The 15,656-nt window shown below is 41.7% G+C and overlaps 2 protein-coding genes across 3 annotated transcripts in view; one reads left to right on the top strand and one right to left on the bottom strand.

Moving 5' to 3' along the window:
• The window catches only part of arhgef25a (Rho guanine nucleotide exchange factor (GEF) 25a), a 61,144-nt gene extending 56,876 nt beyond the window's left edge, over positions 1-4,268 (bottom strand). The window contains exons 1-3 of one of the 2 annotated variants that reach the window (XM_061828677.1): positions 4,249-4,268; positions 2,159-3,011; positions 406-517 (exon numbers count right to left, since the gene is read on the bottom strand). In XM_061828677.1, coding sequence (XP_061684661.1) covers positions 406-517; positions 2,159-2,254 — 208 coding nt within the window. In that variant the 5' untranslated portion in view covers positions 2,255-3,011; positions 4,249-4,268. Of the gene's footprint in view, positions 1-405; positions 518-2,158; positions 3,012-3,651; positions 3,772-4,248 lie in introns of those variants that run through there. The other variant, XM_061828668.1, reaches the window with a different exon arrangement.
• A 3,365-nt stretch (positions 4,269-7,633) lies between these two features.
• On the top strand, positions 7,634-15,622 carry ankrd33aa (ankyrin repeat domain 33Aa). The gene is made up of 3 exons (XM_061828654.1): positions 7,634-9,944; positions 11,372-11,723; positions 13,201-15,622. The coding sequence occupies exons 1-3, from the start codon at positions 9,687-9,689 to the stop codon at positions 14,019-14,021; spliced, it is 1,431 nt and encodes a 476-aa protein (XP_061684638.1). The 5' UTR covers positions 7,634-9,686; the 3' UTR covers positions 14,022-15,622.
• The last annotated feature ends 34 nt before the right edge of the window (positions 15,623-15,656 follow it).

The raw sequence follows: 15,656 nt of genomic DNA, 5'->3' as shown, positions 1-15,656 counted from the left end.
GTCGAAGGGAGAGAGGCCATGATGTTTCACGGGTGATGTATGAATGCCAGCGGAATACTTTTTACATGTCCCACCAGTGGACAAAAGATGCTGTCTGGTCATATTTGACCACCATCAGAAATAGGCACGTGGCACTGCTTCCATTCAAAATTAAAATCATGACTAAATAAATGGCCCATGTCATGAGACAGGTATATTTTGACTGAGCTGACTCCAGCTCGTACGTGGAGCTCAAGTGATTGAGTGGCTGAGCAGGGTATTTTACAAGCCTGACATGTCACATAAAGACCCAAAGCTGAGCTGGGAGGTTTCGGTTTCTGACTGATTTGGTGAAGGCCAGTGTTTACGCAAACATTGCGCCCTGTTTTGGGGTCTGTCACGCTCGGTGGAGCTTTCAGGTCCTACCTGTTCCTTCTTTGGGCTGCTCCCAGTCCTGAGCCTCAGGCTCACACTGGCCCTGGACTGCCCCCCTTTCCTCTTCGCTTGATGGGAGGTCTGTCTCACCGCCCTCTACGAGCTGCACACAGAGATGCCTTTGTCAGATGGGGTCCTGCTCTCCAGGAGGATGTCTTGGTAAGAGCGCAGTGATTACAGTCACATAACCACAAAACCTAACTCTTGCGCTTGTATTTTTCCATAATGCCTTCAGTAGCTTTTCACTATTCCTGCATTCCTTCATGAGCAACAATTCAGTGGAAATTGTTGAGGGCCATTCTTCGGCCCTCGAGCAGAAGCTGCAGTCCATCCAAGCTCACTGGGCCAGAACTCACTCTTATGCTGTGATGGTGGTTTGAATACAATTTAAAATATATATTCATTCTACCCAAAAAAAAAAAAGTAAAAATAAAACCAAATACCAGACTCTATGTATAGTCATATAATACCAGATGCTTTCTCGCAACTATTTAGATGTCATCATGTTCATGGAATGAATTTCAAATTAATGTGGCTCCTTACAAGGCAAGGAACTATATTTGGGGATTCATAATAGAAAAAGAAATATTGTTCACCAGCACAGTGTACTTGGGGTTATGATATCTGCCTCACAGTTTTGGGTTTGGAGTTAGTTACAGACTGTAGATTAGAGTGAGATTAGATTAGAGTTAGATAGATAGATAGATATATAGATAGATAGATAGATAGATAGATATAGATAGATAGATAGATAGATAGATAGATAGATAGATAGATAGATAGATAGATAGATAGATAGATAGATAGATAGATAGATAGATAGATAGATAGATAGATAGATAGATAGATAGATAGATAGATAGATAGATAGATAGATAGATTAGATAGATAGATAGATAGATAGATAGATAGATAGATAGATAGATAGATAGATAGATAGATAGATAGATAGATAGTAGATAGATAGATAGTAGATAGATAGATAGATAGATAGGTAGATAGATAGATAGATAGGGCCAAAGTCAGTTGGGATCCACCCCAGTTAACCAGTGATCCAAATGATAACAAGCAAAAATAGAAAATTATATATAATAAAAATAAATAGAATAAAAATGAAAAATAAAGTCATAACAAAATAAAATAAAGATAAATGTTTAAAAAGTAAAAATGATTTTCAAAAAGTTACAGTTTCACACTCAACTTTAAGGCAATAAATTCCCAATATCTCACCAGCCAATTACCAATGAAAAGTCTCACTGATAAAATTTTTACATTCCATGTATTTTGTTGAGCTGAATGGGTGAAAGAGATGATGACTAATTTAATACAATTTTATCTTGCCTCACGTGTTGATTCTGCCTTGTTTCATCGCTAGTTTCTAAATTCCTTCCAGGCAATGAAGAGAAACTAGTCACAGAAGTCTCCTTCTTCTCTGACTCTCAATTTAAGATTAAGACTTTCAGTCAACTAGACGTCCAAAGTGTTCAAGGCCTCTGGGGATATGCAGCGATATGTAAGTATGCAAGTATGTATCATATACCTGTAGACTAATGAGTCTGGAATTTATAGCCCACATTGATCATTTGCCAAACTGGAATTGTAGGAAGCAGCCAAAATACCTCCAGAAAACTACCACGAGCGCATTGAGACCACGCAAACACCCCAAAGATATTTCAGATTTTGAGTTGTTGTGAGGCAGATACAATATGTTAACCACGTTCTCAGTCACAATTTACCAACTCACCCACTGTTGATTGGGCATTGCCACAGAAGTAAGCATGTCAGCTATGGCTCCCAACATCTGGTCCGTGCGTCCCTGGTTCTTCGGAAGCCCCTTCATCCTTGCCACCTAAGATTCACCTCTTCAACTTTAGTCACAAAAAGTCACCCTCATATATTGTGCTTTTTTTTCCTCTCTTTCTCGTCCTGCCGCCTTTTTTGTCTCGAGGTGTACGGAGCCTGTGTGTTGAACTGAGCCGCAGACTTCATGCAAAGGAATGATTGGTTCTGGAGGAGGAACGGGGGATGTGCACTTGTGCAGGAGCTCTTGTTCCCATGTTATAATGAAAAGCTCCTGTGCAAACACGCATTCCAAGATTTATTTGGGCCTTCTTGCGCCGTTTTCCTCTGCATCCGTATCCTCTTGTCAAGTTTTTCTAAACTGTCCTGTCCTTCTCCGAGTGTCCAACTGCTGAGCCGAGACTCATCACCCTCCCTGGAATCCTCCTGTCTAGATCTTCATTGGCTGCACAAGATCACCTCCCCTTCGCCCCCACAAACTCTCCTCCCTTCATCTTCCATTATTTTTCTCCTTCCTTGCTGAGTATCATAATAGTTTAATTTGTGCTCCATCTTCTTGCCTGTCTTTGAAGAAAACTTTTACCGCTTCTCTCCCTCACCACAAATGTGTCCAAGTTGCAGTCAGTGACACAAGGAGTGTATAAACCCCTGAAGAGTCAGGGCAGGCCCAAATAAGGTATGAAGACTCAGCCCCAGAAGCCATCTATTTATGAGACTATCATCAATTGGACCGATGTCTTCTTTATCCCGTTGAGATGTAGAGTGTTGATGAGCAATTAAATATTTCTTGATGCTACCTAAAAACGGATGAAAACCATGTGTTTAGAAGCACTGCTGAAACATGAATACTTCATTGGATATTTCATTAGTGTAAAAGTTAATTGGGTCTTTATTTGAAGTGAGTCAACTGTAACGGTCATTAATTCCAACAATGAATACACAAAGAATAGAGGTACTAAAGTCTCACAGATGCTAATTTAAAAAAAAAAAATTCTCAAAGACAACCACTCATCACACTTGAAAGTTCCAGAATGAGTTATTATAAATGTAAATTATAATTGGGAAGAATATAAGGCATGACAACTTTAGAGAACACGCTATGCAGATGAATAAAGACAATGAGGCGCACAATTCTAAACCTCCATCCATCTATTTTCTTCACCGCTTATCCTACAATTCTCATCCTCTTTTTTGGAAATATTATCTGAATTAAACTTGTTATAATAATTTATGTTAGAAAGGTGAAGAGATCGACACACATTGTGCCTCTATTTTAATGCACATCACAGATATTCAAATGAATATTAATTGTCAGAAATATCACCCAAAAAATTTGCATTTTGAGGCTTTCTTACATTTTACTGAAAAAGATACAAAAATTTAAGTTGTGCTGCAAAACTCTCTGCAAACATGTTACAATGAGCTACATCTTTTCACCTTTATTTTTCTTGGACAGTTGTTTGTTGCCATCTTTCTGCATTTTCCAAGAGTTTTCCCTTTTCACCAGATGGCATTTTGATACTTTGGGACGTGATAAATGGTAGCAAATCTCAATTATAGTCAAATGAATGGTGGTTAAACACCCGCCCCCACCCCAACCCCCACCCCCACCCCCCGTGCGCCCACCACCACCACACACACAAGCTCACATTTGTCTCTTTAGTCAATTGACCTAAAATGTTCTTAGCCACACTGGATCATATCAAACTACTGCAGCGAGGATGCCATGTACGGACTACATGGGCCCCAAATTGAGCCAAGTGACATAATCCCATGTCCTTGAGTTGAACACAATTACCCACTTCTCACAGTACTAACTTTCCCTAAAGCGTTCTAAATGTCTTTGCCTGGCATGAATACATTCGGTTCTTTGTCCTCACTGACTTCCTGCCATTTATTTGATTCCCGAAGGATGCAAAAGCAGGCTAGGATTCTTTTACATGGAAAAGTTAAGTGCTGTAAAAACCAGTCCTGGACATAGTTCCAACACTCTAATATTAGCTGAGCACATGGCTCGTATGCAGAATCACTCACTAAGTAGGCTAAATTTAGCCTGTATTTCCCAAGCCTCTCTCCATCTCTTCTTCTTCTCTCACACTGACCTCTGCTGGGTTGAATTATGGATGCTGAGGAATTGCACTTGAGAGGTCCAGAAGGGCGGCAGGGTCCTGCAACAAATTTCAAATAAAGGATTCATTAGGAAGTTAGAGTTTTGTGCAAATTAGAGTGTGTTTGTGCATGTGTGCGAGCGAGGTTGCTTTCCTGTTTACACAAGCGATATTTTCTCCTCTCAAAAGCAGATCATCTGTAATTTACTGAATTGGCAGCATTTCATTCTATTTTGTAATTTTGTGTGCAATTTGTCACAATATCTTTAAAATGGCTTGATAGTGACTAAAAGTATTGTGATCATGAATGGTGTCATCATAGAGTTTCTGAGTGTCAATGGTGCAAAGAACAAACAGGCCTACTTTGTTACTTTTCAGGTGTACTCTTTGTACTTAAAGACCAACTGACACCAAAATATTTAAAAGAGCTAGTTATGAAAACTACATATAATATTGTTCACTGCGATGTCAATACAAAAAAAAAGTGAGCGGAGAGCATGTCATTGATGCACAAAGTTGCGGAAGTCTCACTCGACATCCCAGTGGCGGCCATGTTGTTTGCGATATCATTTACGGATGTTACAGTGGGACAGTCACCATTGAGAAGACGCTGATAAACAAAAGTGATTTTCAGATTTTTCTGACGCCCCTTCTGACACGGAAGATCTTTTTGAAGAGAACATGTCAGAAGCAAGTGAAGTGACAAGGGCCGCATTACCCTATCGTTTTGAGCCATATTAGATGATATGCGGATTACTTCTAACTGACAAGAGACTCCCCGACAGACAGACGAAGAGGACGAGGACCCCAATGAAATATTCAAAATGACTGGCCCATAATTGTTCGATTTCCTTTTACAAGTCTTGTTTATATCGCGTACTCAAGGAGGACCCATGATGGGGAAAGTAAGTGCCCAGACACTGGGAAGAGCTCCTTTCTCCTCCCCGCACGTGGCCACCCACCTACCCGCCGACCCACCTCCAAGTCAACTAACAGTTACACTGGCTTCCTGGAACATTCGCTAGAAATAACATTTGTTCAAATTTGGTGACTATACATTGTTTGGCTGGTTAGCTCAAGTTACACACTACTAAATTGTCTTTGTAATCTATTTTGTTTTTGTTTTGCGCTGTATTGTATTGTGTCTGATTCAATTATCTTAAATGCAATACAAGTGTTTTGTTATATTTTGCCAGTTTGACTAAGGGAATTTATTCTAAATTCACAGCTAACATATGCTATAAACTGTGGGACAAACTAGCCCCCTCCAAATATTATTTTTTTTTAATAGCTCTATACACGGCATCACAGTGGCTCAGCTTGGTAAAGTGTTGGCCTCACAGTTCTGAGGTCCCAGGTTCAATCCCAGACTCGCTTGTGTGGAGTTTGCATATTCTCCCCGTGCCTGTGTGTGTTTTACCTGGGCACTCCGGTTTCCTCCCAAAAACATGCAACATTAATTGGACAATCTAAATTGCCCCTAGGTGTGATTGTGAGTGCGGCTGTTTGTCTCCATGTGCCCTGCGATCGTTTAGCAACCAGTTCAGGGTGTACCCTGCCTCCTGCCCGTTGACATCTGGGATAAGCTCCAGCACTCCCCGCAGCCCTTGTGAGGCTAAGCGGCAAAGAAAATGGATGGATGGATAGGTGTGATTGTGAGTGCGGCTGTTTGTTTCAATGTGCCCCTCGATCGTATGATGATATGATTGTATAGTATATGCACCAGATAAGCATGACTCGCTTACAAGTGCTGCATTTCTCTGTTTGATCTCCGTGAGGCAGACTTGATCCCCAGTCAAGTGGAAGTGTTGCACAACCTCGGCAGCATGAGCAAGGGTGACAGATAGCACAGCAGGGTTAATCTGTTTACATGCAGTGACATGTGATCGAGGCCCCGATGTGTTGAAGAAACTCATTAACGCGATGTGCTTGTCCACATGTAGTCAGTTTCTATGATGCATAAATAGGGTGCCACGGGGTCCAAAATTGGAGAAACCACGAGTTGAACCATCCTAAGAATCTTGAAATGGGATCCTGTAAGAAATCACGATCCACTTTCGTTGTTGGTATAAGTCTTGGACTTAGAGTAGAAAGAACGGCAAAACTAATACATTTTTTGAGACATGTAAAGTTCTCCATTGTGATATGTGAGTTTCGGTTGTTATATGACTATGCATTTAGCTCAAAACACTTGACAAATCATCTTTCCCTAATAATGTGAATAAAAAATGGCATTAATTAATTCCAGAATGTGTGTTTGTGCATGTGTGTGTGTTGCCTCAGCATAGCCACGTGCTTCCACGCATGTGTGTGTGTGCGTGCGTGTCATCTCTGTCATGGGAACAATTACCACCCACAGCCCCCGTGGCTTAGCGCAACGCCAGGGGTGGGTTTGTTTGTCCCAGCATATGGATTTGCATGAGAAAACAGAATCAGTAGTGACTCCCAAGACACGATGTGGCCTGTGATTCAGGCACAGATCTGATTTGGACATTGAGAGGTTTGCTCTGATGACACAACAGACGGGCCGAGGAGGCTGTCAATGGACTGAGAGAGCTGTGGAGGCAAATGAGAAAGATGAGTGAGAGAGAAAAGGCGCGGTGGGGAGGGATTATCAGACTACTTTAGCAGACTGTGAGGGTAGCAAGGGTTGCCACTGTCTGTTTCTTTGGCTTAATCACTAAATCTTCTGTAATCGGGATGAGAAGGAGAGAGCATGATGCCCTGATTTAGGACTGCACAGTCTACGTTAGGACCTGCAAGGACAAAAAACCTTACTGGCCGTTACAAGAGATGGAGGGAGGGGGCAGAGTAGAGCCACAGCCACATTGGGGAACTTAAATCTAACACGTTTCTGAGAAGAGAAGAGAAGAGAAGAGAAGAGAAGAGAAGAGAAGAGAAGAGAGAGAAGAGAAGAGAAGAGAAGAGGCGAGCGCAAAAAGATGCTTTTCAGCCATCAACACAGAGGAAAAAGAAGAGGACCCTCGGGTTGGATTCTTTTAGGGTGAGATTTATTGCTGTGAATTTAAAATATGTATCATGTGGTAACAGGGAAAAATAATTTACATTCAGGCAGCGCAACCAAGGAGTCGTGGGTCATGTTTGGAAGTTAAAGGAAGCTTGAGCAGTGAAGAGGTGAAGCGGAAGATACGGCTTCGGAGGAAGTTGAAGTACAGAACATTAATTGCAGAAGTACAGAAGTTGAAGCTAAAGAAAGGTGAGGAGGGAGACATACATTTTTGTGCTAAAGTCATTTTATTTTAGTGACAGAAAATGTGACGAAAACACAATATATGCTATAGTCGGGTAAAATGACTAAAATAATAGTGCATCTAAAAGATGCCAAGTATAACAGATGTGAGCAGGTGGAACACACTTGTTATGGTTAAGACATTATCAATTTTCAAATGTTGAGCTGTTAGTTACAAAAGAAGTACTTGCATGATGTCAAACGAAAAAACAGACAGGGCCGTTTGGAGAAAATCCAAAAGAGTTTTGTAGTTTTTGCTTCCTCTGTTTGGAAAAGAATAAATATTTTAATCATGACCAAATTAAGGGGAAAAAACAATGTATTTTGTTTTCATGCTCCTCTTTCAGTCTCATTCACCCCACATATTCAGGCTATTCAATACACATCATTCACTCAATGATGAACATCAGGGGTTGATGACAAGTAAATACAGGTGGTGTAGTACTGTACTCTGTCTCTTTTCCTCCAGATAAACATACCAGAAAAACATGGTGAACCTTTGACTGCAGCCTCTTTCAGGGTTGCTGGTAGCGGTTTAGGGCCCCCTGAAAATCCCAAATAGCATTCCACTCCAGCATGTGACGGCCGCCCTGACTCAGCCCGAGAAGAGTCACTAGCGGATCTGCCGCATGTCACTTCGCAGCATTGCTGACGTCTGGACAGTCTGACTCGCAATTCTCCGCCACATCTGTTGGTGTGTTTTGAGGAAAATGCAGGAGCCTAAATGCTCTCCGGTGTCCTTTTCATGATGTTAATAGCCCCACTTTGAGGCTAGAGGAGACTAAAAGGCTATAAATAAATAAATAAATAAATAAATAAATAATAAATAAATAAATAAATAAATAACTACATAGATCTGATTCCAAAATTCGTAGATTCCTCCTCAGCTCCTCTGATTCCAAGATGTCATTTGTTAAGGGTCATTCCTCCAAATTTGTCCCATTCGCAAATACACGATCAAATCAACTGTAAAATGTTTTATATTGAGCAAAGTGTCCTAAAAATGTAACTGACTTCATATTTAATACATACAATTTAAAATATTCATCTAAACCACCTTTGTTGCACTTCCATGCCTCCTAAATTCAAAACTTCACCATAAAATATGATAACGAAAATTATGATGAGTCATGAGCCTATCTCAGAATTCCGGAAAAGTCCACAAGTCACATATTCCAAGGAAGGTTGCATAATTCGGCTCAGATGCAGCCCTATTGGAAGGCCAAAAGTAAGTTCACGCATTTATTTTTCTGTATGTTTGACAATATTCAAAGTACGACTTGGAGGGAGAGTCGAAATCTCAACGTGGTCCGTTACTTAAATTTTTTTTTTTACTGCAATTTGGCAAGTATTAGCATGCTATTTGCATAAATGCTATGTGACTCTATTTCATATATTAATTGTATGCTTAAGACTGCTGTTATTTTCTGTCCTGTTACGCCAATGAGTAGTTTTGCTGTATTAAAAGAAAAGAAAATTAGCTGATATGGATCAAAACAGATCTTGTGTTATCAGATTTAGATTTGGAAAAGGGTTGCCAGTGTTACAGGCAAATGCCACCGATTCAGTGGAATGGCCCAAATACACCAACATTGATACTCTGGTCATAGTACGGCCTTCTTTATCTCCTTCCTCCAATGCTGCTATTCATTCAGAGTAGTTTCACAGTTTACGGTGTAAGTCAAAATAAAGATTGATTGATTTGAGCGGGTATTCAGTGATGCTACGTTAATGGTCTGGACAAGTTAAAAACCTAAACTATCCACAGGCGGCTTATGCATCAAGTAAATCAGGATAAGTAGGGCTGGGATGAGGTGAAGCACCTGATCCTCTTAAGGCCTCCATCAAGCCGTCTCAGCTCACCATCAAACCTGCAAATGCTAATAACAAATATGCTAGATTTTTATCAAATGGACAATGAAAAAAATGTGATTCTTTGTGGAGAATGAGTGCGCTCTCTCTGGGTGCTTTAGCTTAATCCACCTGTTTCGGTTAGTCAAATGACCACACAAGGGAGTTACCGGTATACATGTGTAAATATCTTTCCATTCCAGATGAGAAGACAATATACCAAGGTGTGATCCTGTCAGAAGGAGCCGGGCGGTCGGGGGTCAATGGCCTCGACATGTGACGATCCCGACTTGGGCGAGGGCCCATTTGAAGATTCTGAGAGGAATCTGGATGATTCCGACAATGAAAGTGTCTTCTCTGATGACTCGACGCTTCCTGATTTTGAGAGTGACGCCAAGTATGCAGAGTCTCCGAAGACAGTATATGAGGCATGTGTTCAGAACGATCCCGTCTCCCTGCGAAGGATTCTGGAACGAGGCGTGACTGAGGAAGAGGCTATGGAGCTGGATATTAACAGCAGGGTGAGAGAAATTGCAGTTAACCTCAAGACAATAACAGTTTTCACAAAGATAATAATTATCTACGTAAGTAACATTTCTTTGTACACCTTTTATATTGGACCTTATTGGGTCCTCACTTCAACCTTACTAATTTTATATTTCCTAGACTTGTATCTGTCAATAAAATAAAAAAAAATAATCCAGCGGTGCCTTGAGACATGAGCTCAATTCGTTACCTAACCACATTCATAACCCTAAACACTCCTATCTCAAATCATCTTTTGCCATTCGGGAAACCCATCCATCCATTTTCTTTGCCGCTTAGCCTCACAAGGGCTGCGGGGAGTGCTGGAGCCTATCCCAGCTGTCAATGGGCAGGAGGCAGTGTACACCCTGAACTGGTTGCTGGCCAATCGCAGGGCACATGGAGACAAACAGCCGCACTCACAATCACACTTCGGGGCAATTTAGAGTCTCCAATTAATGTTGCATGTTTTTGGGATGTGGGAGGAAACCGGAGTGCCCAGGGAAAACCCACACAGGCACGGGGAGAATATGCAAACTCCACACAGGTGAGTCTGGGATTGAACCCGAGACCTCAGAACTGTGAGGCCAACGCTTTACCAGCTGTGCCACCGTGCCGCCATTCGGGAAATCAACATTTTTTTTCTGTTTTGTTTTGCAATGAAGCACTCTGTAAAATTTAACTTACAAATACATAATCATAGAAAAAAATGTAGTTGCATCTAAAGAATTAAAGCCAAGTGAGTTTCACATGCATTCATCCATTTTCTAAGCCACTTATCATCACAAGGGTCCCCTGGAGCTGAAGCCTATTCCAGCCAACTTCAGACGAAAGGGGGGAATACACCCTTAACTGGTCGCCAGTCAATTGCAGGGCACAGTTGCAGGAAGGTTGGTTGTTTTTCACAGAGGATGAAGAATATACTGTATGTATTATTGTTTGTCTGACTAAATGTGTTGCTGGACAGTTTTTTCAAATATATTTTGCATAAAGAGTCAGAACACAGACACACCGATGCTAAAGGTTAGCCTGCTCATGGAGTTCTGCCTTGTTTGTTAGTAATAGGATAAGTGGATTGTTTTAAATACACAATATATAATTCTCTGTCTTATTTTTAGCTTGACAGACTGGCAATAAACAGCTTGAAGCTTATTTTTTGAAGAATTCCATCTGCCAAACAGCTGACTGTTTTGAAATGAGTTGCTTTCACTGCCAATATACGACACTAATATCTTGAAAATGACGCAAAAAAAAAATCAGCTGAACAACAGCAAATATGTGAAAAAAATCTCAAGTCATGTCACTTTTACCTCAAGGCACCCCTGTATAAGAAAAATGATCAGTGAAAGAGTGGGTAGATTTTTTTTTTTTTGGGTGGGGGGGGACACGGTTTATGTATCTTTTCTATATTGTTGCTTGTCAGAATGGACTGATGGTGGCTGTGAGCAAAGGATTTGTGGACATCGTCACCACACTGCATGTATGCCCTCTAATAGACGTAAACCACCAAGATAATGATGGCAACTCTGCACTCATGATTGCAGCCCAGGCTGGTAAGTTGCACCACAATTGGGCTACCACACACCCAGGGATCAGGCCACCATTCATTTCAGGCCAGTGTTTTCTTTATCCAGGCTTTGTCACTATTCTAAACTACATTCTCAATTACTACTCTGGTGTGGACACTGAGGTTAGGGATCCCCGTGGCTTTACTGCCCTGATCAAGGCAGGCTTGCAGGGCAGAGAGGATTGTGTGTCGTCCCTGCTTATGCACGGTAAGTCAATGCACGTCCTTTATCTATAAGAGGATGATTAAATCATTTCCATGTGCTATTCTTTTCATTGTGAAAAGCACTCTGTTAATTAATTACTACAACCAGAACTTTGAATTAATTAATCTTCTAAACTAATCCCTAATAACAATTGTTTATAATTGCATGCTACTGCAGCTAAATATGGTGTCAGGGAATGGCAAGAAAATGTAACATTGAGAAGCTAAGTTTGACTATCCAGCATTAGTGTTGTTGACATCAACAATGTCTTTCTGACTGGTCATAAATATGTTTTAAAAGTTCAAATTTTAATTTTAAGCATCTGTAATCTAAAACAGTGGAAACCGGCTATCGCAGACACCTCACAGTTCAGAGTTTGCGGGTTTGAATCCAGTCTCGGGCCTTCCATTGTGGAGTATTTTCTTTGGTTACGCTGTTTTTTTCCCACATTCCACAAACAACCGTTTGTGTTAATTGATAAAGTCTAATTGTCCTTACGTGTGAATATGAATATGTTGCTTGTCCCTATGTGTTCTACAGTAGACTGGCGACCAGTCTAGGGTGTACCCCGCCTCGTGCCTCAAGTTAGCTGGGATCAGCTTAGCAAACAGGCGACCTTAATGAGGATAAGTGGTGTAGATAATGGATGGCTGGATATCTGTAACACAATTATAACTAGTCAAAATAACTAATTCACAATAACTAAAATTAAATTGTTCCCATTCAAACGTTTCGCTTTGGATAAATGACGTCACATTTGCCATTTATGAGTATGGTGTTTGTGATACAGATGTAAATAATTGAATGAATCTGATGGTGAATTACTGATATCAGCAACTTAATTAGCGATATCTGTGATTATAGATATCTTCAACTTATGGTAATTAAAAATATCTTGAATTGGAATTATTGCTATCAAACAACCTTGTAGATATTTCAAACTGCATACGTAATTCATTTAGTGAATATCTGCAACTGAAGTGTACCTCATATCTGGAATGACATTGCATGTACACATATCCAGTCTAGCTGTTTAATGTTAAAAGGGCTTTCCATCATCAGTTGTTTGTCCAGCCACTCAATGAATTCAGTTCCAAACGAGGCCACATGGTGGGGCTATTTGAATGTCTGTGCATCCGTCCATTCCTTCTCTGAACCCATCCATCCATTATGATAAACCGCTTATCCTCACCAGGTTTGCTGGAGTGCTGGAGCCTGTCCCAGCTATCGTCGGGCAGGAGGCAGGGTACACCCTGAACAGGTTGCTTGCCAATCGCAGGGCACATACAGACAAACAACTAGTTGCTCTCACAATCACACCGATGGGCAATTTAGAGTTTCCAATTAATGTTGCATGTTTTGGGGATGTGGGAGGAAACCGGAGTGCCCGGAGAAAACTCATGCAGGCAACCAAGTTGCTGGGCGGACTCTTGTCCTCTGAACCACCCACTAAATACGTTCCCTCTTCTGAAATGTGCAGGTGCTGATATGAACGCAATGGACTATGTTCAAGGGCGCGGTCTGAAAGATTGGGTTTTGAAGACGGGAAGATTTGAGACATTGAACAGAATACGCTATCTACAGGCTCATCCTGTCGCTGAACAGTTTTGTGCCAGCTACGCACCTGAGTGGCCAGAGCTCAAGCAGCTGGTGGAAAAGGCGACCGCCACTAAAACCACGGGTCAGAAACTGCGGCAGCGCTTAAAGGACAGCTTCTCGTTCAGCTTCCCTCAGGACCCCCAGGAAAATGGGGTGATGGACCACATGGTGCGTATGACTACAAGCATCCACAGCCCCCTCGTAGCCACTGCTTGCCATCCGCTGTGTCCCAGCAGTCCCCCAGAAATCGGGAAAAGGCGCTTTGCTGTTCCCGAACTACTTGAGAAGCATAGCATCAAGGAGCTGGAGGAAAGCACCGTGTCTCACAGCAACAGCTCTCTTGCCTCCTCTTCTCCCAGCGCTGCATCGGTCACCTCGGTGTCCCTGACCTCCTGCTGCCAGAAGGCAGAGCGCAGGGAGAGCGCACCACCCGGTGGCATAAGAGGTTTTATTCCTCGCAGCATGGCACACAGGAACAGCATATTCCCCTCTGGATGTGTTCCAAAAATTGAAGTGACCAGATCTGGCGATCCTACGCCGAAGAAAGAGAAGAAGAAGAAAAGACAAAAGGGCTACCTGGAGCCTCCTGTGTGGAAGTACAAGGAGGCCAAGGAGGAAAAAAAGAGGGAGAAGAAACAAAAGGAAAAGGAATTAGAGCAAGAGAGAATATCCAAGGGGTCCAAAAATAGAAACCAAACATGACCCAAAATGAACGTTTCCATAGAAGATTGTTGATTCTGTTGAAGACTATTTTGAGACAAAGATTGTAAATGAGGTGATAGGGTAAATATTCGATGCGGACTGAGGTTTTACAAACATGCCCTGTTCTCTGATTAGGTTTTAGCCATTTGTATACTGTACGTCCATAAAACATAAAGAAGCTGTTTTAATGGGTAGTGAAAGTGTCACTTGCTGTTGCGCTGGCATTATTTTAGCAAGTTAAAGTGCCTGGAAAGTGAAATTTTACACACAACAGAGAGCTGTCGTTAACCACCCTGGCAAATTTGAATGATTCAAACAAGTTCCCAACTTCAAATTTGGAAAAAAAAATCTATTTTTTTTACCTCCACTCTTAAACTCTGTGGCCATGTCTGCTAAATGTGTCAAACAACGTCCTGCTGAAAAGGAGATTCTATTTCATTCAGCAATTTCATGATCGCTACACATTCCGTCATGTTTGATGATCAAAGGTATGTCCGGGAGATGCTACTCACCAGATACAAGTAGCTTGCAAGCTAACTTAATTCTAGGACTCCTCTTAGTCGGCAAATGAGCGGCAGGACAGTCCACAGCGTCACCTCATCACTTGGAATTCAAATAATGACACTGAGCTGTTCTGTAAATTGTGAGGGCCAGGAAAGATGCGCATTTGAGGTCTTGGCATCGCTAGCTTGCTAAACTGTACGCTGTGGTCAAAATTATAGGGTGGGGGAGGGGACAATTCATGTAGCATGCCCGAGCGCTTCACTTAGTAGCTATGCCCGCACAAAAAAATCTGAAAAACTGAAATGGTGAAAAATAGTTTAACGCCATGTCTGCACAATTTTGTCAAAGTTTTCACGTTACACAAAATGGTCTTCAAACGTATATTTACAGACAAATCTCTCGATTCACTTTACAGGTTCTTTAAGCACAGGGATCAAATTTTGACCCGTAATAAGGAGGTCATTTTTGGCCACTTTCAGTTTCATAATGAGGCAGCACGGTGACAGACTGTGTAGAGCATTGGCCTCACAGTTCTGAGGACAGGGGTTCAGATCCTGGCCCGGCCTGTGTGGAGTTTGCATGTTCTCCCCGTGCCACCATGGGTTTTCTTTGTGCGCTCCGGTTTGCTCCCACATCCCACAAACTTGCAACATTAATTGGACACTCTAAATTGCCCTTAGATGTGATTGTGAGTGCAACTTGTTCTTTGTCTGTATGTGCCCTACGATTGGCTGGCAACCACTGCAGGGTGTACCCCGCCTCCTGCCCATAGACAGCTAGAATAGGCTCTTGCACTCTCGCAACCCTCGTGAGGATAAGCGGCTCAGAAAATGGATGGATGGATTGAATGTCATAATGGGAAGCTGTTTTGACCACAATGTATGATGAATATTTTGACTAAAGAAAAACACAGGGGCTACTATATCTTTCTCAATGCATAATGTCGCATCTACCAGATGCTTTTTGCGTCCTCGTGGCAGGACTTTTATCACATTTCTCAGGGAGGTACACCCATTAATTTTCACTAAATCTTGGGTTTTTTATGCTACCTACCGCTGAACAGTCTGGAAAAAGATTTTTCTGACTCAAATGTACTGTGTGTCTGTCCATCTTATTAAATGGAGACAATTA

This window comes from Syngnathoides biaculeatus, chromosome 2, assembly GCF_019802595.1.
Source record: "Syngnathoides biaculeatus isolate LvHL_M chromosome 2, ASM1980259v1, whole genome shotgun sequence".
NCBI classification, from domain to species: domain Eukaryota; kingdom Metazoa; phylum Chordata; class Actinopteri; order Syngnathiformes; family Syngnathidae; genus Syngnathoides; species Syngnathoides biaculeatus.
This window is presented reverse-complemented; position numbering and strand designations above follow the sequence as displayed.